At 50.5% G+C, this 26,648-nt stretch overlaps 12 protein-coding genes across 12 annotated transcripts; 6 read left to right on the top strand and 6 right to left on the bottom strand.

The window, feature by feature from the left end:
• Positions 1–2,584: 2,584 nt before the first annotated feature.
• On the top strand, positions 2,585–5,200 carry VTN00DRAFT_7050 (uncharacterized protein; the record flags this gene model as incomplete). Its single annotated transcript, XM_069433755.1, has 4 exons — positions 2,585–2,636; positions 3,070–3,539; positions 4,649–4,784; positions 4,842–5,200. The coding sequence occupies 4 exons, from the start codon at positions 2,585–2,587 to the stop codon at positions 5,198–5,200; spliced, it is 1,017 nt and encodes a 338-aa protein (XP_069287104.1).
• Positions 5,201–5,714: 514 nt separating this feature from the next.
• Positions 5,715–6,815, top strand: VTN00DRAFT_7049 (uncharacterized protein; the record flags this gene model as incomplete). Its single annotated transcript, XM_069433753.1, has 2 exons — positions 5,715–5,947; positions 6,029–6,815. 2 exons carry the CDS (start codon positions 5,715–5,717, stop codon positions 6,813–6,815), a joined length of 1,020 nt encoding a protein of 339 aa, XP_069287103.1.
• Positions 6,816–7,209: 394 nt separating this feature from the next.
• VTN00DRAFT_7048 (uncharacterized protein) lies at positions 7,210–8,231 on the bottom strand (the record flags this gene model as incomplete). The annotated part of the gene is made up of 5 exons (XM_069433752.1): positions 7,210–7,634; positions 7,703–7,844; positions 7,913–7,938; positions 7,997–8,015; positions 8,073–8,231. 5 exons carry the CDS (start codon positions 8,229–8,231, stop codon positions 7,210–7,212), a joined length of 771 nt encoding a protein of 256 aa, XP_069287102.1.
• Positions 8,232–8,781: 550 nt separating this feature from the next.
• Positions 8,782–9,273, bottom strand: VTN00DRAFT_7047 (uncharacterized protein; the record flags this gene model as incomplete). The annotated part of the gene is made up of 1 exon (XM_069433751.1): positions 8,782–9,273. The coding sequence occupies one exon, from the start codon at positions 9,271–9,273 to the stop codon at positions 8,782–8,784; it is 492 nt and encodes a 163-aa protein (XP_069287101.1).
• An 805-nt stretch (positions 9,274–10,078) lies between these two features.
• On the top strand, positions 10,079–10,703 carry VTN00DRAFT_7046 (uncharacterized protein; the record flags this gene model as incomplete). Its single annotated transcript, XM_069433750.1, has 3 exons — positions 10,079–10,268; positions 10,347–10,579; positions 10,665–10,703. 3 exons carry the CDS (start codon positions 10,079–10,081, stop codon positions 10,701–10,703), a joined length of 462 nt encoding a protein of 153 aa, XP_069287100.1.
• An 896-nt stretch (positions 10,704–11,599) lies between these two features.
• Positions 11,600–13,039, top strand: VTN00DRAFT_7045 (uncharacterized protein; the record flags this gene model as incomplete). Its single annotated transcript, XM_069433749.1, has 1 exon — positions 11,600–13,039. One exon carries the CDS (start codon positions 11,600–11,602, stop codon positions 13,037–13,039), a length of 1,440 nt encoding a protein of 479 aa, XP_069287099.1.
• A 316-nt stretch (positions 13,040–13,355) lies between these two features.
• Positions 13,356–14,665, bottom strand: VTN00DRAFT_7044 (uncharacterized protein; the record flags this gene model as incomplete). The annotated part of the gene is made up of 5 exons (XM_069433748.1): positions 13,356–14,030; positions 14,105–14,196; positions 14,263–14,331; positions 14,453–14,474; positions 14,594–14,665. The coding sequence occupies 5 exons, from the start codon at positions 14,663–14,665 to the stop codon at positions 13,356–13,358; spliced, it is 930 nt and encodes a 309-aa protein (XP_069287098.1).
• A 468-nt stretch (positions 14,666–15,133) lies between these two features.
• On the bottom strand, positions 15,134–16,849 carry VTN00DRAFT_7043 (uncharacterized protein; the record flags this gene model as incomplete). The annotated part of the gene is made up of 4 exons (XM_069433747.1): positions 15,134–16,230; positions 16,282–16,474; positions 16,526–16,699; positions 16,757–16,849. 4 exons carry the CDS (start codon positions 16,847–16,849, stop codon positions 15,134–15,136), a joined length of 1,557 nt encoding a protein of 518 aa, XP_069287097.1.
• A 1,173-nt stretch (positions 16,850–18,022) lies between these two features.
• On the bottom strand, positions 18,023–19,810 carry VTN00DRAFT_7042 (uncharacterized protein; the record flags this gene model as incomplete). The annotated part of the gene is made up of 6 exons (XM_069433746.1): positions 18,023–19,059; positions 19,121–19,213; positions 19,263–19,398; positions 19,466–19,567; positions 19,631–19,692; positions 19,744–19,810. The coding sequence occupies 6 exons, from the start codon at positions 19,808–19,810 to the stop codon at positions 18,023–18,025; spliced, it is 1,497 nt and encodes a 498-aa protein (XP_069287096.1).
• A 1,300-nt stretch (positions 19,811–21,110) lies between these two features.
• VTN00DRAFT_7041 (uncharacterized protein) lies at positions 21,111–23,125 on the top strand (the record flags this gene model as incomplete). The annotated part of the gene is made up of 4 exons (XM_069433745.1): positions 21,111–21,424; positions 21,531–21,658; positions 21,714–22,300; positions 22,361–23,125. 4 exons carry the CDS (start codon positions 21,111–21,113, stop codon positions 23,123–23,125), a joined length of 1,794 nt encoding a protein of 597 aa, XP_069287095.1.
• Positions 23,126–24,065: 940 nt separating this feature from the next.
• On the bottom strand, positions 24,066–25,079 carry VTN00DRAFT_7040 (uncharacterized protein; the record flags this gene model as incomplete). Its single annotated transcript, XM_069433744.1, has 2 exons — positions 24,066–24,898; positions 25,001–25,079. 2 exons carry the CDS (start codon positions 25,077–25,079, stop codon positions 24,066–24,068), a joined length of 912 nt encoding a protein of 303 aa, XP_069287094.1.
• A 634-nt stretch (positions 25,080–25,713) lies between these two features.
• VTN00DRAFT_7039 (uncharacterized protein) lies at positions 25,714–26,610 on the top strand (the record flags this gene model as incomplete). Its single annotated transcript, XM_069433742.1, has 1 exon — positions 25,714–26,610. One exon carries the CDS (start codon positions 25,714–25,716, stop codon positions 26,608–26,610), a length of 897 nt encoding a protein of 298 aa, XP_069287093.1.
• Between the last annotated feature and the right edge of the window lie 38 nt (positions 26,611–26,648).

Here is a 26,648-nt window from a genome sequence, read left to right as displayed (position 1 = left end):
GTCATCTGCCAATCGCATTGCAGCATATGGTTTCATAATATCTGAGCTTCGCTCGAAGGTGCTGAGTATGTCCGAATCAAGGAAATGGAACTGCATTTGCACGTATTGCTTCCAAGAGTCAATCCTCAGGTGGACTCCATTGCGAAGTAATTTCATCAAGTCTTCTTCTCGTTCGGTGTGTTCGTCAGGTCTTATTTTTCGAAGCATCGGTCTTGTCGACTTCAAGAACATATCTGCTAGAGATGCTATGCATTCCTCTTTTATTACTGTTCTGGATGGTCCATCTGGCTCAGAAGAAGGATAGATGATATCAAGCGTCCGAGATACCCAGTCGGAAGCGTAGTGACGTCTCTATGCTACTGTTAGATATAGGATACTAAGATAGGAATTGAAGGGTCTTACGGTTAGAAACTAAGCTTGCAAAGCGATTGAGCGACTCTGCAAACGCTATCAAGTCGTTATTCCCTGAGACATCACCGAGCCCCTGAACTGTCGTTTTTGTCGAATGGAAAGGTTCTGAAAGAATGTAATGGTGTATTAACCTCGACAGGAGGGTGTTGAGGATGACAGTACTGCCAACTTTGAGCTGCCTAACTTTTTGAAAATCCTCCTCGAGACAGTTTCTCTCCTCAAGAGGAAATGGTATCTGTATCACTTCCCAGTCTACCATGTGAACATCGGTCAGGGTCCCGAGCAGCTGTATTTTCTTGTCCAAGTGTGGATATGACTTTGTAATCTCTGAACCATTTTCGGACAATCTCGTCGTCGAGAACTGACTTTGTGTTTGCTCTGGCATTCTCCAACGATTCGTTTTTCAATTCCTGAATTCTCTCTTCCAGTTGCTTATTCTCATTCTTAAACGACTTTGCCTCCTTTCTTGCAATTCACCCTCTGTTAGAAGCTTACTCTTCGTCTTTGGCTTATGTTTCTGCGTGGTTCCTTTTCCAGTAGACTGGTTCTGTTGACGAGGCTTCTTTGCCTTACTGTTCGTACCGCGTTCCGGCGGGTTGGAGTCCGTCCTCTGGTGAGCCTCTTCGAACCTGACGTTTGTATTGCTTCGGTACGCTTCAGTCTGCCTTTTTTCCGGGGAGGAGCCCCTGTAGATGGTTCGCGTTCGTCTACGTGACAAGACAAGTTCGACCGGCCGGGCTTGTGTGAATTTGTGTCAGGGCTTTTCGATGACCCCTTTTTCTGTAGCTGGTTAGCATGATAGAAGAATGTAATTGGTAGGTATACTGACTGGAGCGTAGCTAGGATCTTTTTCGTGACCAGAACCTGGAGGTTCGCTCGAATTGGAGTTTTCTTCAGCGGAATCGACAATTTCGCCTTCCATCTTTGCTTTCTCTGTGATTACCACACTTGGCATCGGTATAGAAGACATCTATCTCGTCTAAATACCTGATGCTGACGAACTGTGTTAGTACAGTACTATTCATCGACTCGATACGGACTCAATGCGTTCTCACAAATAAGACAAGTTGGTTAGGTGCGGTACGTGCAAGCAAGAGTGTGTGATTGCTTTCGTCTTTTGTCCTAGACTTTGCCTTCGTGGTGTAGCCAAGTGATGAAGAATGACAGATTCGGAGAATTCTGAACCAAGACGCAGGGTTCTAGTCGTGAAGAGGGATGTCTGAGCTGAAGGGGCTGATGGTGCTGGAGTTCCCAATTCTTTCATTCACTGCATCTTGTGACGGGGAACACAGCCTGCAAGCAGCAAAGACCGTCAGTGTGTTGCGCAGATGAAAGTAAACAGTTAGGATGAGGAATAGGGATAACAAATTACTGCTCAGCCAAATTCAGTAATAGACCCTTCTAAGGCTTGTATTTAGTTATCATTCCTTCACTTTTAGTTACATTCGGCACGTTTTCCCTCAACTTCTATGCGACCATCTTCCTATATCTCTACTTCTACTCAATCATACCATCAGGGATCACTAGATTGGGAATGGGTGTTTAGCTTATCTCTTATCCAACTTCCATCTCGACGCCGCTGAAGCTCTTCTCTTTCTAATAACCTAAATACAAGGATTATATCCTTAGCTTTAGGTACCTTTCCAAGAATTAATCTCCTCTCAACTGGCATATCTCTCAACACATGGTCTCTATACCATCCTGAGACATCGACAGTATTCACCTCGCATCTACTCTTGGAAGTTAGATTCCTTTCGTCTCAACACCTTGACATACTTTCTCTTTGAAGCCATTGTTTCTAACTGTCTCCCTCCAAACCCCATCTTCTAAAATCGACTTGGTTTATCTTCCTCTTCCCTCTGAAATCCGGACGCTTGAACCGACCTGACAAAGTGTCTTCGTCGCTCTCATCAACATCAAGCTCGCTTCTGATTTACCTGACTTTCTTTCTCAGTTCCACCTGAAGACCATAACTTCCTGGACAGACTGGGGAGCTCCAGAATTCACATTTAACCACTTCAGGTGGTCACAAGTTGGATCGATTTCACGGATATCTTACAAGAACCTGCGCTCAGCAAAGTGCTTTACATTACAAACATTTCATTGACGGGCCCTTGCAGAATAGTGATTGTTAGACAAGAGAGTACCGGAAAACTCACTCTTGTTGATCACTATGCCTACCAAGTACATGGTCGGCCTCGACGAGGTCGGGCAGGAAAACTCAGGTAAGAGATAGGCACCTCAGCTTTCAAACAGATACTGACACAGCAAAGGTTCAACTGGAGCAAAGAGTAGCCGCAGCTCCAATAAATCAAACAGGGAACACAGTCCTTAAGTTACAAATTTACCAAAGGTATAGTTACTTGATTACATAGACAGATAGCTTTCTTACTTCGACTATGTGACAGTGACGATGTCGAAAAGTCGACTCCGCAATGCCAGAAACTGGAAAAGAACAGAGTCTCTATAATCGTCGGACTAGACTTTAGAGCCACCTTTTCCGGTATGAATTTAGCAAAAAAGGATTGAACTTCTCTGACAATGGACAGGGATATCAATCGTTTTCTCTACTGATGGTCCCAGTCAAATAAAACCTTTAAACAACTAGCCTGGGAGTTCCGAGCACTTCAAAAAGGACCCGTCCATTATTTCATACAGCTCAGACGAAGAGCGTTCAGTGCGCTGGGGCTACCAAGTACGGCCTAATAAGCCGTCTGCGACCTGGTTCAAACTGCTGTTGGTACCAGCAAGATGCCGTAACCGAAGAACATGACGGTCCGTTGTTGAGACAGTCCGCTGGACAGGGTATCATGCGAACTGTCAATAATAAAACTCCAGCCCAGTTGTGTTCTGACTACTGGCACTGCCTTTATCAGCACCTCATCACAAAGTTGGAAGAACAAATTGGAAGCATCACTTTGCTGGAGACGCCAATCCACTTCATTCTAGCTACACCGGCAGGTTGGGAAGACAACGCGAGAGAAAGAATCAAAAGAGCGGCAGAAGAAGCCGGTTTCGGCTCCCGCAGCAAAGACAGAATGACATTAGTCGCTGAGCCGGAGGCGGCCGCCCTGGCAGCATTTGATGGTCGTCAAAAGATATTCGAGGTAGGAAACGGCCCTTTCAAAGTACGTAAAACCAGAAAAGCATGAGCAGACCTCTGCACATAGCTAACACAACAACCGTTCTGCAGAGAAACTCGAACTCTATCGTGTTTGAGATGGGGGGCGGGACCGTGATAAGTGGTCTCCTAGGATTTGTCATATGCGGTTTCAAAGAGTTTAAAGGACAAAACTAATCTCAGCTTTATCATTCTAGGACTTGATCACTTATAAGATAACGATAGCCAGTCATGCCAATCGTGAAGGCTTCTCACTCACTGATATTCCAGGTGCCAAAATGCGGTGGGACAACCATCGACCGCAATTTCCAAGTCTTGATGGAAACCTAGTTCGGGGAGGCCTTCAAGTAAATCGATGTCAGCAAAATAGGAGCCAGAAGCAGGTTCATGAAGGAGTTTGAAGATATCAAGAGACTATTTGATGACAAAGAAAACGGTCCGTTCCTGGTTCATCTAGCGATGAATCACAATGATAATGAACACTATCATTCGGCGTATCATGAAATCATGATAAACAGGTAAGTAGTATTGGAATATTCGAATGAATTGATGAAGCTGTAGTCCTTTATTTTTGAGCTTATGATGGCGAACAGAGATGAACTCCGAAATATGTTCACGCCAGTGGTCGAAGGAACTGTTGCACTAATTCGAAAGCAGATAGATTCCGTGAAAAAAGAAAACAATCATCCCATCAAGGTATGTCAAACTGGCCCCCATGCATTGGAGGTATATCGCAAAGCTAAGAATCGAAGATGGTCATCCTCTGTGGGGGTCTTGCAAATTCGCCATACATTGTCAAGGAAATCAGAAAATTCTACGAGAGCCATATGGAGGAAGTGCAGGTGATAATACCTAAGAATCCATGGTCGGCGATCAGCCGCGGGGCTGCCCTCAGAGTACTCCAACCACGGGTAGGACTCAGAAAAGTGCGACGAAGCTATGGAATATCTGTCCACCAAAAATTTATTGAGGGCAAAGATAGAGAGGAGGACTCGTTTGAATGCCCTATTCGTGGAAAGCGTGTTGGCAAGCAAATGTACTGGCATGTCAAAAAGGTATCTAGTACAGTTCAATTCAAAGGAAAGAGAGTCCCGCATTACTGATTATGGGAAACAGGAACAATCGACGAAGGCGAACAGAAGAACATGGCTAAAAGGCTATCTGGTCGTCAGTGAGAAAAGTGGAGAAAAGGGCACGGTCGATATCCTTACTTGCGACGAAGAGAATCTCCCAGCCAGGGCGGATGATCCGAGTATGTCAGAATTTTTCTGTGAAATGACTTGGAGATAGTACTAAGTGTCTTTTGCAGGTCTACGCCTGCTGGGTGAGCTAAAATTGGATTTCACCACCATCTCTTCCCCCAGGAAGAGACTGAGGAGTACATATTCCTGGACACCATCAAAGCGGAGCCATATGCAGAAAGTACAGATCGGACAAATAATCCATCCAGAAAAGAACACAGTCGAGTTCATCGGGAGAGTCGGTAAGAGACAAGTCGGGCTAAAAGACTTCCGGTACAACGAGAATATGGAAGCAAATGTTACGGAGTTGGAAGCCGAAGATGATGAATGTGAAGAGGACGGCAACGAGAATAGTGGAGACGAGAGTGAAGACGTCGATTCAGGAGACGACGAAGATGCTCTTCCATCATACGAAGACATTTTCTAAAGTGGTCGACTGTCTCCTTTGTAAGTGGAAAGGCCATAATGGGATTGACAAGAACTTCGAAGCCGGGTCCAATTTGGACCGATGAAGATATGCCTATGGTCGATATCAGTTGAGGAAATTTTGTGACTTTTTATTCCCTTGAGGTTCATAACTGAAATTAATCAATTCCATTCATAACTAAAATAACTAGTTAGTTAGTTAGTTATACTGTTTTGCTTAGATAAGTATGTGCTATGTGGTAACATACCTTATTGAGTATCTCCGTACTCGATCGATGCAGATGCTTTAGGCGAGTCCGGGGTAGTGTGGGAGTCGGCCCGAGGAAACTCCGCCGAACACGACCGCTCTGGTGACAGCGGACGTTGTCAGCTTCAGGACACGACATTAATTTCTAGAGGAAATCGGCCTTATAAATTCGCAGTCACAACTCTTCTTCACTAGGACTGCCGTTGCAGTCTCAATCATCATTTTTACGAGCCAATCTTGATGCCGTCCACGTCCCCATGACCCCTCTATGACAACTCCAGATGTCTTTCGTGATGCTGAATATATCGCTGACGTCTCCGATATACCGGACGATCGCGATGGCCACGACGTCGCTCTTACCGATCAGCGCGCCGAATCGGCGCGCTATAACGAACGCAGGAGAAAACTGCAGTCAGCCGCCAAGACTGCATTCATTGACCGCTTGCTGCGCGACCTCGATATCATGATATATTGCGAGCTCTCCGCGCTATATTACTTGGAGTGAGTGGGCCTCTCTCTCTATATCTATATATCTCCGTCATAAGCCAGTGCATCCTGCTAACCATCTGTCTGCCACAACAGCTGCTCTTTCATTTCGTTCGCCATCCGTGCCATTGTTCAGCTGATATTCTTCACCCCCAAAGCGCCTCCGTTCGAACCGACGAGAAACCAGCCGTTTATCGGTGCTATCTTCGGAAGCAACCTCTTCTGTATGCTGCTCCATGTTATGTTTGCGCGTCCAGAAGCGGGGGAAGAGACGAGGGGTTATCTGCATGGTGGACTCTTCATCGACTTCATCGGCCAGAAAGGCCCCGTGTCGAAAGTTCGACTCGTGATGCTGGACATCCTGGTCATGATACTACATTTTATAATGTTGGGTCTCGTGCTGGAGCGCGTAAAGACGAGCAGCTCGACTACCGCTTCGACATCGACGCAGTCAGAAGAAGGGGCTATAGATCAGGATCATGATTCTGAAGAGAGAGGTGTTCTGCGACGAGATCGGAGAACAAGATCGAGACGACGCGCTGCGGGGGATGATATCGAGCTTGACGATCTTACATTGCATAATCCACCTACTAGCGCAGGCGAAAGCTCTGAATGGACGGAGCTTCTAGCGGAGCCTTCTGAGAGTTCTCAAGGTCCGCGTTCAAAGGACCGTCATCCCTTGGATACTTTTATAACCGGAGAGGCTGTGATCATGGACATGAATCTCGTTGAAACTATCCGGGAGCAGTGGCGCTATGATCCCTCCTCTAGGTCCAGACAATCATCGAACTATGTGCCTTCGAGCGAGACTGCGACCTTCCTAAGAGAAAGGTTCGGGCTTGAAGTTGCGCCTGACGGCCGTGTCGTGCGAGTAGATCGATAGCCCTTGAGATTTTTGCTTTTTCTTGATTTGGACTATGCATATGCGGCGTTTCCTACTTGGGGAGCATTGGGAGGGAATGGTCTGTACATGCAATGAGGTGCCTATTTACGTGAAATAATATAAAAATTCCCCGTCTCTGCTTCTATCTTGTCAAGCAGAGACATAGCAATTGCATCAGCTAACAGCAGGGATCTCTTTTTTATTGGTCCTATGACATGTATTCGTCCACGGGGGAACCGAGGACGGGTAATCTCAATGCCTCCATATGAACCTATTCCAGCGCCGTAGTGGAGATGTATACGCCCGCAGAGAAGGGATAAACATGGCTGGTCATTATACTATACAAGCTCTTCCACCCTTCAACTTAAAAGAAACAAAAAATCCATGCGCACCCTTACGCCGTCGGAGGTTTTCCATCTCCTTCTCCACCTTCCTCCTTAGGCTTCACTCTCCGGTCCAGAATCTCATCCACAATACCCAGGTCCAGCGCCTCCTGTGCGCCCATGAAGTAGTCACGCTCCATCAACTTCTCAATTTCCTCAAGCGATAGCTCCCTCTTTCCAGTCAGGTGGCGCTTGTAGATCTTGTTCAGCTGGTTCCGGACACGGAGGATCTCCTTGGCATGGATCGCGATATCGGTCGCCTGTCCGAAATATCCTCCCGAGGGCTGGTGGATCATAATGGACGAGTGTGGCAGGCAGTAACGCTTTCCGGGGTGTCCACCGCACAGGAGGAGAGATCCCATAGATGCAGCCTGTCCAACGCAGATGGTACTGACGGGGGAAGCAATGTAGGTCATTGTGTCGTAAATCGCAAGACCTGGAAAAGAAAAGAGTCGTCAGCCTACACTGTGCGAATCCATCTCGAAGAGAAACTATATCACGAACCAGCGGTCACAGATCCACCGGGAGAATTGATGTACAGGTGAATCGGCTTCTCAGGGTTATCGGCTTCGAGGAACAGAAGCTGTGCCACTATAGAAGCGGAGAGCGTCTCGTCTACTTCGCCATTCAGACATATTATCCGTTCCTGAGAAGGCCCGAATGTTAGTAAGCTGCTGGCTGAGCATTATATCAACGCTTGGACTACGAGCTCACCTTGAGTAATCTGGAGAAGATATCATCTGGGACGAGTCAGCTCCAACGCTCCGTACTGGACACAGGACGATTTTGGATGCGTACATGTGTGCCAGCCACCTCCCTATAAAGTCAGTCAATCGCAATCTCTGAAAACCCGGAACTACACGGCAGAACATACTACTGTCTCGGTCACAAAGGGTGTCGGGGTCCAACCCCGCGGCGGAATAATGCTGGATAACGACGGCGTCGAGCTCGCAAAGGTCCTCAGCGGGACCGCCTGAGAGGAAGTGCGGCAAAGCACCTGCCCGAGGTGCTGCAGAGGGCGCATTGCATTCATCATGGATGGCTAAATAGTGCAATGGAAGATGCAACGAGAGAAGGCAGAGATCGACGTCGTGGAGAGCGCGTGCCCAGATCGGCAGTTTGGAATGCCAAGACCGATGCGCGAAATAGCTAGCTTTAAGCTTGTTCCACTTCAAAATACCCCGGACGCCGCGGCTTCTACCGTCAACAACTCGTACGATGTACTACGTGCGGAGCCTGACGTCCTCGCGACTCTCTTCTGTTGTCTTCTCCCGACCCTGCATTCTTGTTGGAAGTCCTGATTGAGGTATAACTGATTCCTCTTACTCTGATAAATTTGAACCTTCTACGATGAATCAGGAACTTACAATGAAAACATGAACGATAAACAGTGTTCACGATGGACGGGCTACTCCAAAATTTCTAGCTATTCGCCTAGCCAGGATATTAACTAACAGATTGAACTACACTTGCTATGACGGGATTATCAATGATTATCAGGATTATGCAGGACTGACATGATCACCGTGGGGGGATGGCGATAGGTAGCACCACGGTGCAACGTTCGGCTTTGTGTCAACTTCTCAACCTTCTCCAGCCAGCTTCTTTTCATAGTCATGGATAGCGGCGATCTTCTCCGCACTCGCACTCATGGTGTCGAATCTATATTTGACCCATTCAGATGCCAGTCTTTTAGCCAACTCGACGCCAATCACTTTTTGGCCAAAGCACAGAACCTGCGCGTTGTTGCTCAAGACGGATCTTTCGACGCTGAAAGGATCATGGGCGGTCGTGGCTCGGATGCCAGGCACTTTATTTGCGGAGATGGCGACACCCATACCGGTGCCACAGATCAGAAGTGCGCGATCAACCGTTCCAGCCTTGACCAGGAGAGCCGCTTGCACGGCGGGATGAGGATAGGCCGTCTTGTCAGCCGGCGAATTGACACCAACATCTTGGATGGAGGCAACTAGGGGGTTCATTTCGAGATGCTTCTTTACAGCCTCCTTGTAGTCGTGACCTGCCTCGTCACAGGCCATCGCGATCTTAAGCGGAATCACGTTCGTCGTAGCCATGGTGTCGATGTATATATGCAGTCCTTGTCTGGGAACGGGGAAAGGCACAAATATTTATGTCCTCCTGACTTTGGGGACGAACTTTAAAGAATCTGGGTGAACCTAGGAAAACAGGAGCTTATTCTTATCATTTGGACTTTGGGAGACATGGCTTGCTTGATCTACTGACGATATTCAAACGTCATAAACCGTAGGCCTATGTGGTTAACGAGAAATATATCAGGGGCTCCGTATCTTATTGCACCACCGCCACGTTGGTATTCTGGGGTTCGCCACGGCAGGTACCTTTTCTGACAGCTTCATGGCCTTCTATGTGGCTATCTCGTGGCTGTACACCATACTCGATGGTTCTCGCTAACACCTGTGGCGTCACGGAACTCAGTTCCATGAATGAAGTTGACAAATTCGATCACGAACCATGGAGCTTCAAGGATCAGTACCGGATTAGGTGGCTGTAGTGAGCGGGGGAACCCCAAACAGCCTTCTCCGTATCCCGACTGTCACAACCAAGGGTCTTATCTGGGGATGAAAGGCACACCGATCTATATCACTGGCACAGGAAATACAAGATGTCTTCGTTTTTCCGTAATTTGGAAATCTCACCAAAAAGATCGCAAGGCTGATCTTCAGTGCGACTGCAAGATGCTGTATCCCAAAGGGGTCCGACAGGAATGCAATTACCAAAAACGGAAGAAGGCCGCAAACGTACTATTCCAAGACAAATAATTTCTCTCACACCCAGTTTCCTATGGAAATGATATTCTCTTATTCGAATGGTAAAATAAATTGCCGTCTTTTAAGCACGATGGGATATACATTCAAAAAGACAGTTTGGCCGGCAACCCCCATTGACCCGGCGGTCAAGAAGCTCATAGAGCGATACTATGTACTGGCAGACACGAACAGTCCAGAATCAGCGGATTTGCTGGCAGACGAGGTCTTCACGGAAACAGGAATGATGAAAGGCGCTGTGAAAAGTTTCTCGGGGTCTAAAGGTTACAAATCACTACCCATATATCCAGCCCCTGATGACATCATTGAGACACGATGCGAACAATACTGACAGGATCTAGAAATACGCTCATCCCGCAACGGCGTCCCCGGAATCATCATCTCGCGACGCCACGAAATCCACCGAGTCTTTGTCGCAGACGACAAAGGCCACGATCTGATGCTGATCGGGACGATTGAGATCGGTCTGAAAGGCGGTCGAGCGGTCCCGGGCGAGTTCGCTACACGGATGGTGGTCGATGATGCGAGTATCAGAAAGGGGAGTCCGAGGTTGAGTTTCTCGCAGGTTTACACCGTATGTATTATACAATATACCTAGAGATTGTTTTGCTGGTTTGGGCTCCCAGAGCTGACCGGAGATGATAACTCGCATGATCCAGGATACTGCACCATTGGCGGCAGCGATGAAAGAGGGTTGAATGGTCCGAAAGGACTACCTACGGCGTATCCAGCCAGCAGATAGGTTCCTCCAGGAAGTTTCTGCGAGAGATGGGGAAGGATATTTACGATAATGTCCCCCTTGCAGGGCTGGGATTATTAAGAGAAGGATATTGTTATCTCTGATAACGTGGCTATTATACCAGGCTGCGAAAATGCAGCATAATCAGAATATTTATAGATGTTAATAATGGGTCGTGGATGCTATATATCCTGGATACGGGATTCTACAAGTCTGATTGGTGGTAGATTTTATGGAGTATACAAGCTGAAAGGTGCCGGATAATACAAGTTTAATATGGCTAATTTGAATCACTCAGAGTACATCCTTTTATCTCATATAGGCAAACTTTATGATTCTCAAGCTTTTCTTGCTCAGGTGCAATCATACAGTGCAATCTTGCGTTGCTAATTAGCTCTGTTTGAGAAACAACACGTATTTATTTTCTCTTTTACCGGCATATCTGATTCTCAAGGATTCAATAGCATCTGTCGGTTGCGTTGCGCTGCTGCTTCTTCGAAGATGGGACTCGAGTTTATATTTCTGAGATTTATATGGCTACCGCCACAACACTTTCCATTTGCATGGAATAACAAGCCAAAAGCATGCACAGAGACTAAAGAAGGACGAAAGGCAAACAGTAATCTCAATTATAAAATATAACAGATATCCACCTTGTTGTATGGAGTAGGTCCTTGATTGTATGTGGTTGTTGGCCGCCTATAGATTTAGTCCCGAAACAGTTAGTTTCCTGACATCCACCCCAGCACTGAACCTCCCGTGTCCACCAGAGCTCCGAACTTTTTTACATGCGACGGCTGCTGCACCTATAAAGTAGCAGTAGCTGCCATTGATCCACCATCATTTCTTGAAATCATGAGCTGTCCGCACCGGTGTCTTTCGTACGCGTCATGGCGTCTGCAGATCTTTCGCCAAATCTTTCTATCTACATCTGAACTTAGGTCCGGGAAGACCTTTCGCCGGAGTATTTCGAGCACCCACCAGGCCTGGGATTCTGCGCCGACACAAGGCAAGCCAAAACGTCGACGTGGCAGACCTAGGCGGGTAGACAAATCTGAAGACACAGTATCCCGGAATGATTCCACAGCGGAGACCGCGCGTCCGTCCCAGCTACTCCCTCAATCCCCTCTCATCACGCATGCCCGGGACCCGCGGGAAAAAGTCCGAAAGAAACGCGCATCGAAGGAGGATATCGACCGACTGAGACGGAACCCATGGGCCGTCGCGCTGGCATCCGCTCCGCGGATGTGCTCCGCGACGAGCACGAGACTGCCCAAGGCGTTCTTGGGAGACTGGGGGATGGTTCGTCGTCCGAACTCGGACACGCTCTGGTTCATGCCGATCGGGCTGCTGAAAGACGAGCTCAAAGCTGCAGAGGCAGCGGGCGCAGTGGAAAAGGCCGAAAATGAAAACAAGACTGAAGACGAGTCGATCGGGACGGCCATCGCAGAAGACAAAGCCACCGACTCGAAATCGAAGACGAGGGATAACACGTCCAAGAAGAAGAACCGCCCCCTCCGTCTCCTAACCCTCCGCCTCCTCGACCGTCTCCTCCTCATCAAAGAATGCACCAGCCAATTCATGTCCTCGTCCTCCTCGAAGAAGGCGCGCCTCTCGAAGATCATCCCCTTCCGGTGGAAGTACCCGCTGGGTCCCATCACGTCCCGTGAGGAGAAGAACATGGTCTGGCGCGAGGACATGCCGAGCTTTGTGCTCAAGAACATGCGGAAGGAGGCCGTGAAGGAGCTGGAGAAGGTCTGCTGGCAGGATGGGAATCTGAACACGGCGGACGGCGTGTGGAGGGTTATCGAGCTTCGCGAGGCCAACGAGGCCGCGCTGATTGAGGGGCTGAAGGGGATGCAGCATCTGGAGAATATGGAATGGGGTGGGGTGTTGATTATGGGGCCTGATAGTGAGGCTCAGAGTACATCCTCTTCTTCTGGACCTGAAACAGGCGAAGAAACATCTGAAGACCCTTCATCTCCATCTCCATCTCCAGATCCCCAGACCCAACTACCACACCCAGAATCCTGCTCCTTCGCATCCCCCTTCCCAGACTACGTCCACCTCCCGCAGCGCGGGAGGAAAGTCCCCGTTTTCGACCTCACCGTGCTCCTCTCGGATGCTGATCGGGCGGAGCTGAGAAGACGACACCCGCGGTTCAGGAACAATGCCCTGTTCTTCAGACCCGGTGGAAACATCACTGTCGATGCGATGCTGGCGCTGTGGAGACTGAAGGGATTCGTCATGCATGATGAGCATTTTTTGGTGCAGGAGTCGACGCTGGATGGGTAGATTAGATGGATTAGATGTTCTGAGATGTTACTGTACTGTATTGTGCTGTATAGAGGGATCATATCATGAGTAGATAGATGTGCCATCTAATAGATTATATTATGGAATGGAAGAATTATGATATACACAAGGTATTCCTATGTATAAATCCGTTATTGAAGTGCTGGTGGTACTTTCAAAAAGAGGGGAAAAAATAGCTACAGCTATATTCAGATCTATCTAATCTAGATATATACAATTGGAAATTCTCAAATTCTAACATTCCCACCCGTCTAGATGACTATCGGGATCCCTCAATCCTTTTTGCAATTCAAATTCAACGCAAATCCCCCCTCAGCAGATCCGACAACTTATCCACATAAGCCAGCGGCCGCACAGGTCCATTCATAACGTCATCCTTCGAGCTGACACCCGTCAGAACGGCCAACGTGCCTCCGAGCTTGCCCTCAATCCCGAACCGAATATCGGTGTTGACACGGTCCCCCACCATGCACGCGCGGCTGCGGTCGAACTTGAACTTGCCCTCGATGGCGTCCATCATCGCCTGGCTCGGTTTGCCCATGGTGACGGGCTCCGTGCCGACCATCATGATCAGAGGCGCGCTGATGGATCCCGCGCCGGGGAAGAACGTGCCCGAGTTGGGGAGGGTGCTGTCGATGTTGGTCGCGAGGAAGACGGCGCCGCGGCGGATGTAGTGGAACGCGAGCGCAAGCTTGAGGTAATTGATGTGGAAGTCGAGGCCGACCAGGACGACGCCGACTTCCGGGTCGAGGAGCTCAGGGTCGCCGGCGGCGATGCGGCCGTAGTCCTCTGGCTTCAGGTCGCGGCGAAAGGCGGGGTCGGTGCCACCGACGACGGGGATGTTTTCGGACTTGAGTTCCTGCTCGATGCCGGTCTCGCCCAGGACGAAGACCTTGCGCTTGTTCTCAGGGAGTTTGAGGATGCGGGAGATGTATATCGCGGCGCTGTAGGAGGAGGAGAAGATCTCGTCCTGTTGTTATTTTGTCAGGGTCGGGTGTTCTAGTAAAGCATGGGTTATTTAATATATGGGAAAAGATTACATACTACTGAGCTTGGAAGTCCCATGCCCTCCAGTTTCTTCTTATAGTCCGCTCGTGACTTCGTGCTGTTGTTCGTGACGAAGACGACCTGTTTCCCTGTGCGCGCAAGTCAACATAAAGCCCTTCGACCCCTCGTCGCTTATATAGCAAGAATCATCATACCTTTATTCCTCAACATCTCTAGCGTCTCGACCGTTCCCGGGAAGACATGGTCGCCGGACCATAGCACGCCTATTACAAATATTGTCTTCTCAGCAGGTATTCCGAAGAGTTGTCCGAAACTCGCAAACGTCTATGCGGGCATAATAGAACATTGATAGATCAGGCCTAGCAATAACAGGAAGGTGCGAACCATCACAGTCGAACAGGAAGACCTATAAACGTCTCCAAGTCAGCTCAATTGCGCATGAGAACAGGAAGCGCAATAGTAAGAAGGAAAGTAGAGCTAAGTAGCAGGCAAAAATCTTCCAGGGGCTTCCTAATTTCGACGTACATCAAACTTATCTAAAAACTCCTTGATGGCAACCCCATCGCCGGACAGATAGGTGGGAGTGAGGGCGCTCATGGCGAGAAACAAGCAATTGAAGGCAAGGCGGGGGGTTAAGGTTACACAGAGCTTATGCACTGTTCGCAAATCTCTAGAGCAAAGGGTATCTAATTAAGGAATAGAGGGAGAAAGCCGCCGTGTATACAAAAGTACAAGCCAACTAAAGGAACGAGTGTTAATGTCCAGGATAGGCCTGTCTGACTCGGGCTGCGGGGAAGAGTCGGAGATGGCCCTGGGCGGGGAGGGGGGTAGGGTCCGTGCACGTGATATGGAAAGATGGAGTGTTCTGATAGGTCGGTTCACGCGAATAGTAGAGAAGTATATACGGTGTTTTCTACTGATATGACCAGCATATTGTCATCAAATTTCGTATATATCCCTGGGCCTGCTGAATTTAGCAAAAGGAGAGCCGTGTGATATAATGATGGATTAGTCCATAAAAGCCCGAGAAAACCCGAATCCACTTCCCAACATGACAGAGGACCATCATTCAACATGCTCTATCACAGCCTCCTCATCCTTGCTGCGCTGTTGCGGTTCGATCTTGCCAGCAGCTCTCTTCTCCCCAATAAGAGCAAGACTCACGCCTTCTGAGCGCAGCCTTTCCAGGTATAACGCGGCCTCTGCCTCCTCTTGTCTTTCCTCTTGCGACATCTCAGGCCCCCAGAACAGGAAGAACAGCATATACGCCCACACGGCGCCCATGAATATGGCAATGACCCTGCCGTAGTCGAAACGCTTCTTGCCGTCTGGTGTCGGGGGCAGAGGGTACCGCTCGCCGATGACGGACTGGATTGTTGCAGACGCGGACGAAGCAAGGTTACCCAGTTGGTATGTTAAACCGACCATGAGGGAGCGGAGTACCTGCGGGGAGAGCTCTTGCAGGTGGATCGGAATAGGGCCCCAAGTACCGCCGACAAAGAATTGCTGGAAGAACGCAGTTGCCACTAGGGACATGCTTCGTGGTAGCATGTATGCCGGGATGAGGGCGCCGCCGATTACGCAGCCGCACATCATCGTCAGGCGACGGCCTAAGAATGTGCTAATGTACCCGACTGTAGCACCACCGAGGAGGGCACCAATCTGTCCGACGACAGTGATGATAGTCGTGTCGGTCACGCTCATGCCAACCTGATCCTTTAGGAAGGTTGGATACAAGTCCTGACTGCCGTGAGAGCAGGAATTGAAGCCTGTCATGAGTACAACTAGGTAGATGAAGAGCACCCAGTTGTCCTGGAGGCCTTTCAATCCGTCCTTGATGAAGGCACGGAATCCAGTCGCGCGTAGATGGTTTTCCTCCGCGCTTTGTGCTTTGATTCTCGCCTCTCGTTCTGCCTTTATGGTCTGGAAATGATTTGTCTCCGGGAGCCAATAACGGAAGGCAATGATGAGAAGCGGTGGTCCGGCGCCAAACCAGTAGAGACTTCTCCAACCGTGGGAAGTCGTCGGGACCAATGCACGGTAGAAGGCAGCGGCCAGGAGGTAACCGGCCGCGTACCCTTGCTGAAACACTCCAGAGAGCAGTCCTCGGGCTTCGTAGGGAAGATCCTCAAGCGCAGTAGCAGCTGCTGGTCCAAAGAGCCCTGTAGGGTGTCAATTAATCTGCTAAAGATAGTTACCAGAAAATGCCTTACCTCCCATCGCAATCCCATAAAGCGAACGGACAGCAAGAAATTGCGAGAGAGTGTTGCAGAATCCCGACGCGAGTTCGAGGATAACAAAGAGAAAGAGGTTAATGATCATAGGGTACTTCCTCCCGTAGCGATCAGACAAGAAGCCGAAGACCAGGGCGCCAACCGATCGAAGCATCAAGGTGACCGTCATGCCCTATGCAGGCAAATCAGCATACCACTCTGTTACAGTATAGACAATACCCACCCATGAAATGTCCGAATTAGAGACATCAAACTGCGCAGCAAGTTCGGTGACCGTCATGGAAACGGTGAAGAAGTCGAATGCATCCCAGGTCCATCCCAGGAAGCCGGAAGCAAACATGAGCCATTGGTGGCGTGTAATCTCTCTCAAGATGGCATATGGATTCCTCAACTTGGTCTAGTCGCTAGTAAGCAGTCTGCTACCCAGAGGAGGACTATTGAGGGCAATCGATACCCTTGGCGGCTGTAGACTCGATATTCGAGTTGCAAAATAGCGTATAATCTGACGGGAGGAGTAAAACCACCCCAATTCCATATGATTCCTCATGATGGCGTTATTAGGAGACCTTTCAGAATCGGGAGGGTAGCAGAGGCAGCTAGGAGCGACACTGTAGAGAGCACGCAGCAATCCAGCCGCGAGGACAGGACCCTAGGATGAGAGGATTGAGAATACAAGTGCTTAAATAGAAGCTTGTTGACCCAATGGTACTCCCCCTCTTTCTGTCTAACGTTCGCCTATCATTACCAGTATGTACCTCCTACTTGGCTCTGGGACGCCAGACCACGGGACAGAAGTCTCCGCACCAAGAGACCATGTCTCCGTCCCGCGGATAAATCGCGTGCAACACTGCTGTTGATAATTGGATACTCTCATGTTAGCCTCCGGATGGCAAAATGCGGGGTGACAGCGGAAAGCACCAGAGCGTCGGACAGGTGCGCCAAGACATGGGGAAGCCTGGAGCTGTGGGGGATTCCCGTGGGGCTTTAAGGTGCTCAAAGTGGTATCAACCGTCTGGGGTAAAGTTAGAGCAGACACGGACTGGCAGGACCCCAGGTTTCCATGGGTTAGCCAGCAAGCTGGGTCCGGGGTATCAAAGTCAACCGTCTGCGGTGGGGGAAGAGGATTAGAGTGGCCTATCTCTTGCGTTCTAGCTAACCCGTGCGGCGGGGCAACGGGCCTGTCATGGTCTGATTGCGTCCAGATCACCTATGTCGTGAGAATATCACAATAAATCTAAGTGACTACGGTCGTGTCATTGGAAGAAATACTGCACCGATCGGGCAGAACACCGCGAGTCAGTTTGGCTGGCCCAAGAGGTACTAATGCGGGGTCAAGCTCCTGACTGGACAGGCACTTCTCGGGCGAGATATTGAATTTGAGAAGCATGCGCTAGCTATGCGTAAGCAGATCAATCCGGAACCACGAGGCTATGTTCTCTCATACCCAACGTCTCAGGATGTAACGTTGCCTCTTGGGCTGGATTCGCTATCACATGACCTGCCATCAGCAGGGAATCGAGATCGGGACGGGATATATCCTCGGCTACTATACTGGGGGCCGTGACTCGAGCGAGTTCGACCTGTCCAGACCACTGTAAAGTAGGGCTTCGTGAATGTATCCATTTGTCTTGGCCATATCTACTGCTAGCAAACCAGAAAGAGCTAACTCCGCACCTGACCTATCTGCAGAACCGTAGGAATTCCACTCTATGAGGACATTTTAATCCACGAAGATGGTCGGTGACAAGACCGAATAGTGCTTGAAGAAGCTAGCAAAAAGCCTGATTGCGTGCCTGACGTCATGCGTGCCTCCTGTCTCGCGAATGCTGTGCATTGACAACTGCGGGTTGCCAAGATCAAGGGTCCTGGCTCCCAAAGCAGCAGAAAGCATCGGCCCGATGGTGCTACCGCAGCTTGAATCGTTGCGGACAACAAAGAGCTGAAGAGGGACAACCTCTCCATCCTCACCGGCTTTCCTTGCAACTTCCTGGAGAAGCACGATGCCCGGGGCGTTGGTTGCATAGCGCGCGTTGGCGTTGATCTTGATAACAGGGCCCTTGTTCATCTCTGGTCTATGATCGGGCTCATACTTAAAAGCGTAGTTGGGATTGACCGAGTGAGCCATATCTGCGGAAAGCAGGAATGAAGTTGAGAGTGTCTGCTCATAGGCCGTCGAAATGTCTGCATTGCCCGCATCTCCGAAGGAAGCCGGAGGGAGAACCGACAGGCGACGGATGATCGCAGGCAGAGTGTTCGAGTCCGCTCCCTGGGCAGTGCGGCTTCCAATCTCCTCATGATCGAAAAGGGCAACCAGACGGATCGACGACTCATCATCCAAAGCCGACTTGTCAGCCACGGAGTTGATCAGACCCATGGTGGCACAGAATGACATGTTGAGGTTGTCCAGTCGAGCAGAGAAGATAAATTCATCAAGCAACCCCCCAAGGCACGCCTTCTGCGTGTCAAAAAGAATCATCTCGAAGTCGAGGACGTCCGCAGGATCCACACCCAGCTCCGAAGCAATAAGCTCCACGAAATACGGGTGATGGCGCTCTGTAATCGCCTTCAACGGAGCAAGTTCGCCTTGCTTTCCAGTCTCATCAGACGTAGCATCCTTAGAGTCAGAATTCTTGGAGCGGCCAGTGCGGTTAAGCTCCGCCGCAACCAGACCAGCGATAGGGAAGAGCTGGGTCTCCTTGTTAAATGAGAATGTCTCCTGACGGTCAAGGTGGATTGCCAGTGTTGGGATACGGAGAACTGTTACATATGATCAGCGGGATGTAATGCTGCACTCTTCAATCCGGTGGGGGCTTCATACTGGGACGATCAATATGAACCAGCTTCTGCACAACCGAGCCATCTTTTGTGCGCACCATTACTCGACCAGCGACTCCAAGGTCGCGATCGAACCCTGAAAGAAGTCAGTCCAGGCTGCTGTTAGCTGCTGCGGTGATACTAACAGGTGTGCCAGATGCCCCCTCCATATGTCTCGACACCGACCTGAACGAACCCCTCTCCCTGCTTTTTGCTGACAGGCTTAATCCTCAAGACAGGGGAGTCAGTGTGAGCACCGATCATCGAGATCGGATTCCCAGGCTATCAGACATGTTATTAGCTTTTAGTTGTCCTCGTCTCAATAAGACATAGATGGTGATTCCCCCACCTTCCATTTCTTGCCAATGGCAAATGCTACGATGGTCGAGCCATTACGGGTCAGATAGTACTTGCCGCCTGGCTGACATGTCGAAGACCAGGAGTCTTTCTCCTACATACATTATCAAATTTCTGTAGAACCAAATAGCTGTATATGACTGATGGTGTCGCGTACCTTGATCTCCTGGAACCCCGCCTTGGAAAGGAGCTCCTTGGCAGAGTTGACCGCATGGAAAGCTGGGATGGGTTAGACAGCTATGATAGAAATGTGGAAGCAGGGAGAATTACGGGTAGGCGAGGCGTTGACAAAGGACAGGAAGTCCTGGGCCGCTTGTTTGCTGTCGATCTTGGACATTGTGGAGTTACTGGAGTACCTTGTGTACTGATAGCTAAGTCTGATGTGTAGCGGGATCGGAAGATGTCCAGATGAGGCACAAGTCACCAAAGTCGGAGGGGTGCCGCCGTCGCTGGCAGCCACACGGCCCAAGAAGAACACGCGACTCCCAAGCAAGCCGTTCTTGAGCCCGGAGATCATCAGCGACGTGGTCTGCAGACCTCCCCGAAGACAACTCAGGATCAGGTAACATATGCAATAGTGACCGTGCTTAGTCACTGCCGGCCGGGAAGTTTTAACTTATTCTCCTACTCTGTGGCCCAAGCTCAGTGTCCTGCTGTTTTCAGGCCAGCGCGGCGGGAGCGACCGCGGGACCCGATTAAAGGGCGGCCAAGGCTTGCAATGTCAGTTGGAAAACTTGCGTGTTGGTCGAATCATCTCGCGGATGTTTCGTGTTTATCAAACGATTTGATCTCCCTCAAAACATCAACAGCTGTCAGCAGCCCAATAATCATGCTGTGCAGGCAGTCCTGACACCTTGCATTCCCCCTTCAGTCGCGTGTTGTGGTTGCTGCAGGTGTTCCAAACGCTAAGACGCGCTGCGCTCCCTCACAAAAGTAAACAACAAGCCCACCACAGCACACGCTGGTATTGTTCACCTCTGCCCACCATGTCCGTGCCATCATGCACTGATAATCATTGTTATCGTATTTTAGGGCATCGCGCTCCGATACAGCTCCTGAAGCGGGCCGCACAGGGCTGAGCAGCGACAGCAGCTTGAGAGAGCCGCGTAGATTCCGCCGCCCGGGAGTGGCCCCTTTCTGGCCTGGAAGGGCTGGGAAAGGCTTAGCGCTCCCGACGCGTGACCCCCGAGGGATGGGATTCCCCTTCGACTCCATCACAAGAGCCGTTACAGACGTTCCAAGCTACCTGTCGATCTCCTGTGATCGCTTCTTTCCCCGCCAGACTCATCGTCTTCACCAGATTGCGGCTTGGTCCCTCAAATGACCTCCGCAGGCTGTCTCTTTCCGTCAAAGCAGCCCTGGTCTGGTGAGACTCTTGTCCTGCCGCTGTCGCCCTTCTAATTGCCGCTCCGACACAGCATTGTGAACTCACCAGACTGCCGGAATACGCCGTCACAGCATTCACCTCACGTTTGACCCAGCACTGAACAGAGGATATTTATCTGGCCACTTTTATCTGCCTTCTTTTGATTCGTGCTCTACCCCTCAGTTCACCTGGCTTGCAACCTTCTGTCCGCCCTGTCAGGCCGGAATCAACATCTGTGTTTGGGTTGTGCGACAAGCACTTTACAATAGCCATGAGCGAACAGAATCAGGAATCGGAGGTGCCTGCTAGGAGCAGAGCATCTGGGGCAAAGTCTCGTGGTAGCGCGAAAGCACCGAATATCGCATCCCCGCCTGGATCCAAAACCCCGCCCAGTGTGCCGACGAAGAAGACTTTGCTCTTTCCAGATTCCCTAGGCACTCGTCAGCAAACGCGAATGGATTCAGAACCCATTGACCCAGATGCACTAGCGAAGGCCCTGAAGGAGTATGAAGACGCCGGCCGTCGGCGTGAGAGGACCCCAGGCACGAGTCCTAGTCGGAAGAGACAGAGGGTCTATGGAGATAGGTGAGTGGTTTAGTTCGGTCCCAATATATCATTTGTGGATATATAATGGCGCCTGCCATCTATATGCCATATTTGAGCACCGTCGCTGAACATAGATGTGTTGTAGGTTCATACCGAACCGCGAAGGTCAGGATCTCCAAGCAACGTACAGTTTGCTGCACGAGGACGGCTGTCCATCCACCCCGTCGAAAACAAAAAAGCGTGCCCCTCACAGCGAGCTCCACTTTCAGAAGAGTAAGATAGCTGACTCTGTCGTTATGGCAAACCTTTTGCTGACGTATTATTGCAGCTGAAGAAGCAAACCGTACATACTCTCGAGTCTTGAGAAGCGAACTCTTTGGGAACACAGTCCCACAGGCCGACTTGGATTCGCTGTCACCCGACCCTCTGTTAAGTTTTAACACTACTGTTCATGACCCGACTCGTTCCCATACCCCTCCTTCGCATGCTGTCCCGGCTCTCCCTCCAGCGAGCATAACTCCTTCTACTCCTCACAAAAACCTCTTTACCTATGTATCCCCACGCCCAGGATCGGGCCAACCGACGCCGTCAAGGACTCCTAGAAGCCAACATGGACCGAATCTGAACGTTCGGTCGGAGCTCTACAGCTTGTCGCCAATTCGCTACGACAGCCAACGCATACTCGAGACACCGCGAAAACAACCGCGTTACGTGAACAAAGTACCCTACAAAGTGCTCGATGCTCCTGATTTGCAGGACGATTTTTATCTAAACCTGGTCGATTGGGGCAGCAGTAACGTGCTAGGTGTCGGATTGGGCAACTCGGTGTATATGTGGAATTCGCAAACTGGGCGGGTAACTAAGTTATGCGAGCTAAAGGAGGATACAGTGACCAGCGTGAGCTGGATACAACGGGTAAGAAGCTGTCCGTATGCTCTTTTGATCTACCATAGGCTCACCTCGAGTGTTTTACAGGGGACCCATGTTTCGATCGGTACAGGCAAAGGACTTGTGCAAATTTGGGATGCAGAGCATTGTCGACGACTGCGAACGATGATTGGCCATACAAATCGTGTTGGAGCTCTGGCTTGGAACGATCATATCCTGACTTCGGGCTCTCGGGATCGTCTGATCTTTCACCGTGACGTTCGTTCTCCCGACCAGTACCTTCGACGCCTGTCCGGCCACAAACAGGAAGTTTGTGGACTCAAATGGAATACGGAAGACGGTCAGCTGGCCTCCGGAGGTAATGACAACAAACTCATTGTGTGGGATAAGCTGCACGAGACGCCGTTGTACCGGTTCTCCGATCACACTGCAGCGGTCAAGGCAATTGCCTGGTCCCCTCACCAACATCATTTGCTTGCTTCTGGTGGAGGAACAGCTGATCGGACCATAAAATTCTGGAATACCTCGACCGGTTCCATGATCAAAGAAGTTGACACTGGCAGCCAGGTTTGTAATCTTGGTTGGTCCAAAAATTCGGACGAAATCATAAGCACCCATGGTTACAGCCAGAATCAGATTGTCATCTGGAAATATCCTCGCATGGAGCAAATCGTTTCGCTCACTGGTCATACGTACCGCGTTCTCTACTTGGCAATGAGTCCCGACGGACAAACTATTGTCACTGGAGCGGGAGACGAGACGCTGAGGTTTTGGAAGATATTCAACAAGAAGTCAGGGAGGGACAGTGGGCGCGAAGGTAGCAAGCTGGCTGAATGGGGCACGATTCGGTGACACGGCCTTTGCCTACACGCACTATCCCACGGGCAGTCGACGATCTCTCCAGCCATCTTGCTGGAAGGCTACTGCCTCTCCTTCCGTTGCTCCTAATGTGCATTAGATCCGGTGTTCTCGGTCTTCGACGGCGTTCATCCAGTCTGAGGGGCGATGGGACGGACCTTGGGGCATTCTCATGCTAGCTTTTGGCATTTCCTGCATCTAGGTTGGCTGTCCACCTACTCATAGGTGGCTTTCTAACGGAGCCAGACTCAATTTGCGCACATACATTGATATGTCTGAATTTTTTTTCTTTTACCGATTTTGCGGGTTCTTTGCGTGCGGCATCTCCAACATGCATTTTTTTCCCACTTTTATCCATCTATGGCGGGCGGCGCTCATGGAGTTGGAATGGGCGGACAGAACACTGTGGTGTGGTTGGGACTGGCGGTTGGGATTTCTTACCAGGCTTAGGGATTCTCTTTTCTTTTGTCGCTGAGCTGCATGATATCCTCGCGACCTAACGACGATACGACCTTTGTACTGAACTTACTTGACTCTACTGTGCTTTCTCATCTTGCACCCGGTCTCATCCATGTTGGATTGGGGTTATTTGATATGGGTATTGGAATCATACCTAGACATCTCGCTTGAAGTGAAGCCTTCTTTTTCAGCTTCCCAAGCTTAGAATAATGGAATGTAAACCTATCCAGTTCAATCCAATCAGCGCTCTTGACTATCTGCTGTAAATTGATCTGTAAGACTGTTCTTCTTATTACCATCTGACACGAAGACCAGCTCCGTATGTAAACAACGGACATAAGGCTGTGCAAATCGATCTATGGTAACCTCATTATGCGCTGCACTAAGTTACATTATCCTTGGATATTCGGTCTACACATCCACTCCCTCTCATTGAACCTAACTTTTTTCGGTCTCGCCCCCCCTTTTCTTGTACTCACATAACCACCAACCTCTCCGGTCCAATCTGCAATGCATCCTTAACCCGCTCCAAGAATACCCGTGCCCTCCTCTCTTCGCCCACCGGGACCGTGAGGCTGAACACGTTCCCAGCGGAGCTGAAAGACGGTGATGCATTTGCTATTGTTGCCTTTCCGGATGAGGCCTTGGGGCTGGTCACCTTGCCGGCAAGGAAGTCGATGATATCTTCCTTGACCGGCTTAGCAGCAGCGACAGGAGCTTCTTCAGGAGCCTCCACGACGTTGATCTCGGGGATGTAGTTACCCCTGGACGTCTTGACGGGGGTAGTACCGAGGACCAGCTCATCGAAGAGCTCGTCTGCGGTTGGTTTCTCAAAGCTCGAACGCGGCAGGTCGTCGTTCGCCAGATCCGTCGCGCGCGCGACGAACGTCGACAGCGGCACCGTCACGCCCAGAGTCTCCTTGATCTTCTTCTGGAGGGACAGCACGGCGGACAGGGAGACGGAGACGGCGATGGAGGTCTCTGCGGGTAGTGCGGGAGCCGCGGCCTCCTCAGCTGCTGGTGCTGGCGGTGCCTGTTCCGCTGCCTTGGGGGCTGCGATCTTGATGTTGCTCAGGTCCAGGTGCGACAGGCGTGCGATCCGCGCGGCCTGAGTGGCTGGGTAGTCGGCTGCGATGGTGCCCAGGTAGGCGAGGACGTCTCCCTTTAGGAGACGGCCCTTGGGACCGGAGGCGGGGATCTTGGAGATTTCGGACTCGGGGATGCCCTTCTCGTGGAGGAGCTGGATGACGGATGGGTAGAGGGGGTAGGCGGGGTTTTGGGTCTGAGTTGCGGCGGTGGATTGGAGTCCTGTAGAGGGGGGATTATTTTGTTAGTTGGGATGTTCTGGAGATTCTGTGATGATGTATGTATGTACTGTCCTGTATATCAGGTGTATTGTAGTAGACTTACGCCTTGCGGGGTTGTATATCTTGGGTTGCCGTCTGGCGAGCCTGGCAGGCAGCTGCCGCGCAGGGAAGCTGGATGCCATTTTGGAGATTCAAATGGATATTTTTCAACCTCTTTTGTTTGTTGTTTCCAAGGGAATGTTCCGTAGGTAGGGATCGCGTGCGAGCTCCTATTATGAGTCTATGACGGGGAACGAGTGGAGCAAGGTCGATATACTGTATCAGTGCTCCACCTGTAGACACAATAGTCGATAACCGTCCCAGATGATCTAGCTCAGAGGAAACGGGTGTCCGTGGTCAATTGCAAAGAGCCATCCAAGCCGGAAGAACTCGATAAAAAGCGATTGTGTCGCTGTCAGCTGAGGCCCCCAGACCGTCGAAGAAGTCGTTGGGCGAGTCGCCCGAGAGCTTCACCGGCGTCCGGCTTCGGGAATATCGTTCTGCCGCCGCGGGTACGATTCCGTCGCGCGGCGGGCAGACAGAAAGAGACTTGAACCAGGCGGCAGCGCGAACGACGTGACGGTGAGTGTCCCTGTCAATACAGCTTGATCGGCCCTTCTATCAATCTCCCACTGTGTTGCGTTTTGTCTGGGCTCTGTGCTATGACTTCAATGGTCTACTCAAGCCCTGTTTTCTAGCCATTCGGCACAGATTTCCGAGGTCCAAGCCATATACTTTTTGCTTGCTAACGGCTCTCATTGCTAGGTAGGTGCTACGATGTTTTCCAAGCCTTTCGTTTTACGGACTTTCTCGCATCGTTGTTCGAGAAGTCCCTTCCAATCTTTTTTCTATTACTCCTCGCACTCAACCCCGCGATGTTTCTCCTCGGGCGCTCGAAGGTGGGCAGCACCAAAGTCCGTCGCGCAGCGCGCCGCGACACTTTCCAAGCCAGCCTCTAAACCCAAAGTCCCTGATCCAGACGAAGAGACTCTAAAGTTTGCTGGGAGACGGCCAGGCTTTGGAAAACTGGAAAGAAAAGTCGCCAAACATGGAAGCGTCGTGCTTTTCAAAGCACCGTCGCAGCGGAGCTACATCATAGGAGCTTATACCATTGCGGGGTTCTGCTTTGCGTACTCTGTCTATAACTCCAATATCACCTTCAAGGACCCCAAGATACCGCTTCCCTTGTGGCAGCAGGCTCTCTTTGGCGGTGTCTGCGTTCTCATGAGCGTCATGGGCACCGTCTTCATCTTCAAGACCTCGAAACTGATCAGAGCGGTAACTGCCGTCAATTCGAATGGGAGAACAGTTCTCCGTTTCACAGTCCGTCGAATGGTGCCTTTCCGCAAGCCCTTCCAGTTCGATGTTCTGCCGCATCAGATCGCTTTCTCCCGTCGGTTGGTGGTCTCTCCCGAGACCCTGAAGCGCCAGCAAGGGGTGCAGACGGCAGAAGAACAGGCTGTATCTGAGAAGAGCTTCCTGAAGGCTCCGATCAAGAAGCTGAACTACGGCGTCTGGAAGATTTTTCTGTCTGTGCGGCGGCTTTTCACCCAGGAGGATTTCATCCTTCTGGAAGTAGAAGGCCAGAAGGGTCCCTTCAGAATGGACTCCAACGGATTTGTGTCGGAAGACTTCTTGGTCGTGGGAAACCCCGTCAGAGTTCAGTACTCGTAGGGCGGCGTACTCCGGCAGAGTGAATTAGCGCTTTCTAG

Source organism: Thermoascus crustaceus, assembly GCF_041956765.1.
Source record: "Thermoascus crustaceus strain CBS 181.67 unplaced genomic scaffold VTN00scaffold_4, whole genome shotgun sequence".
Classification (NCBI taxonomy): domain Eukaryota; kingdom Fungi; phylum Ascomycota; class Eurotiomycetes; order Eurotiales; family Thermoascaceae; genus Thermoascus; species Thermoascus crustaceus.
The sequence above is the reverse complement of the archived record's forward strand: the minus strand, read 5'-3'. Positions and strand labels throughout refer to the sequence as shown.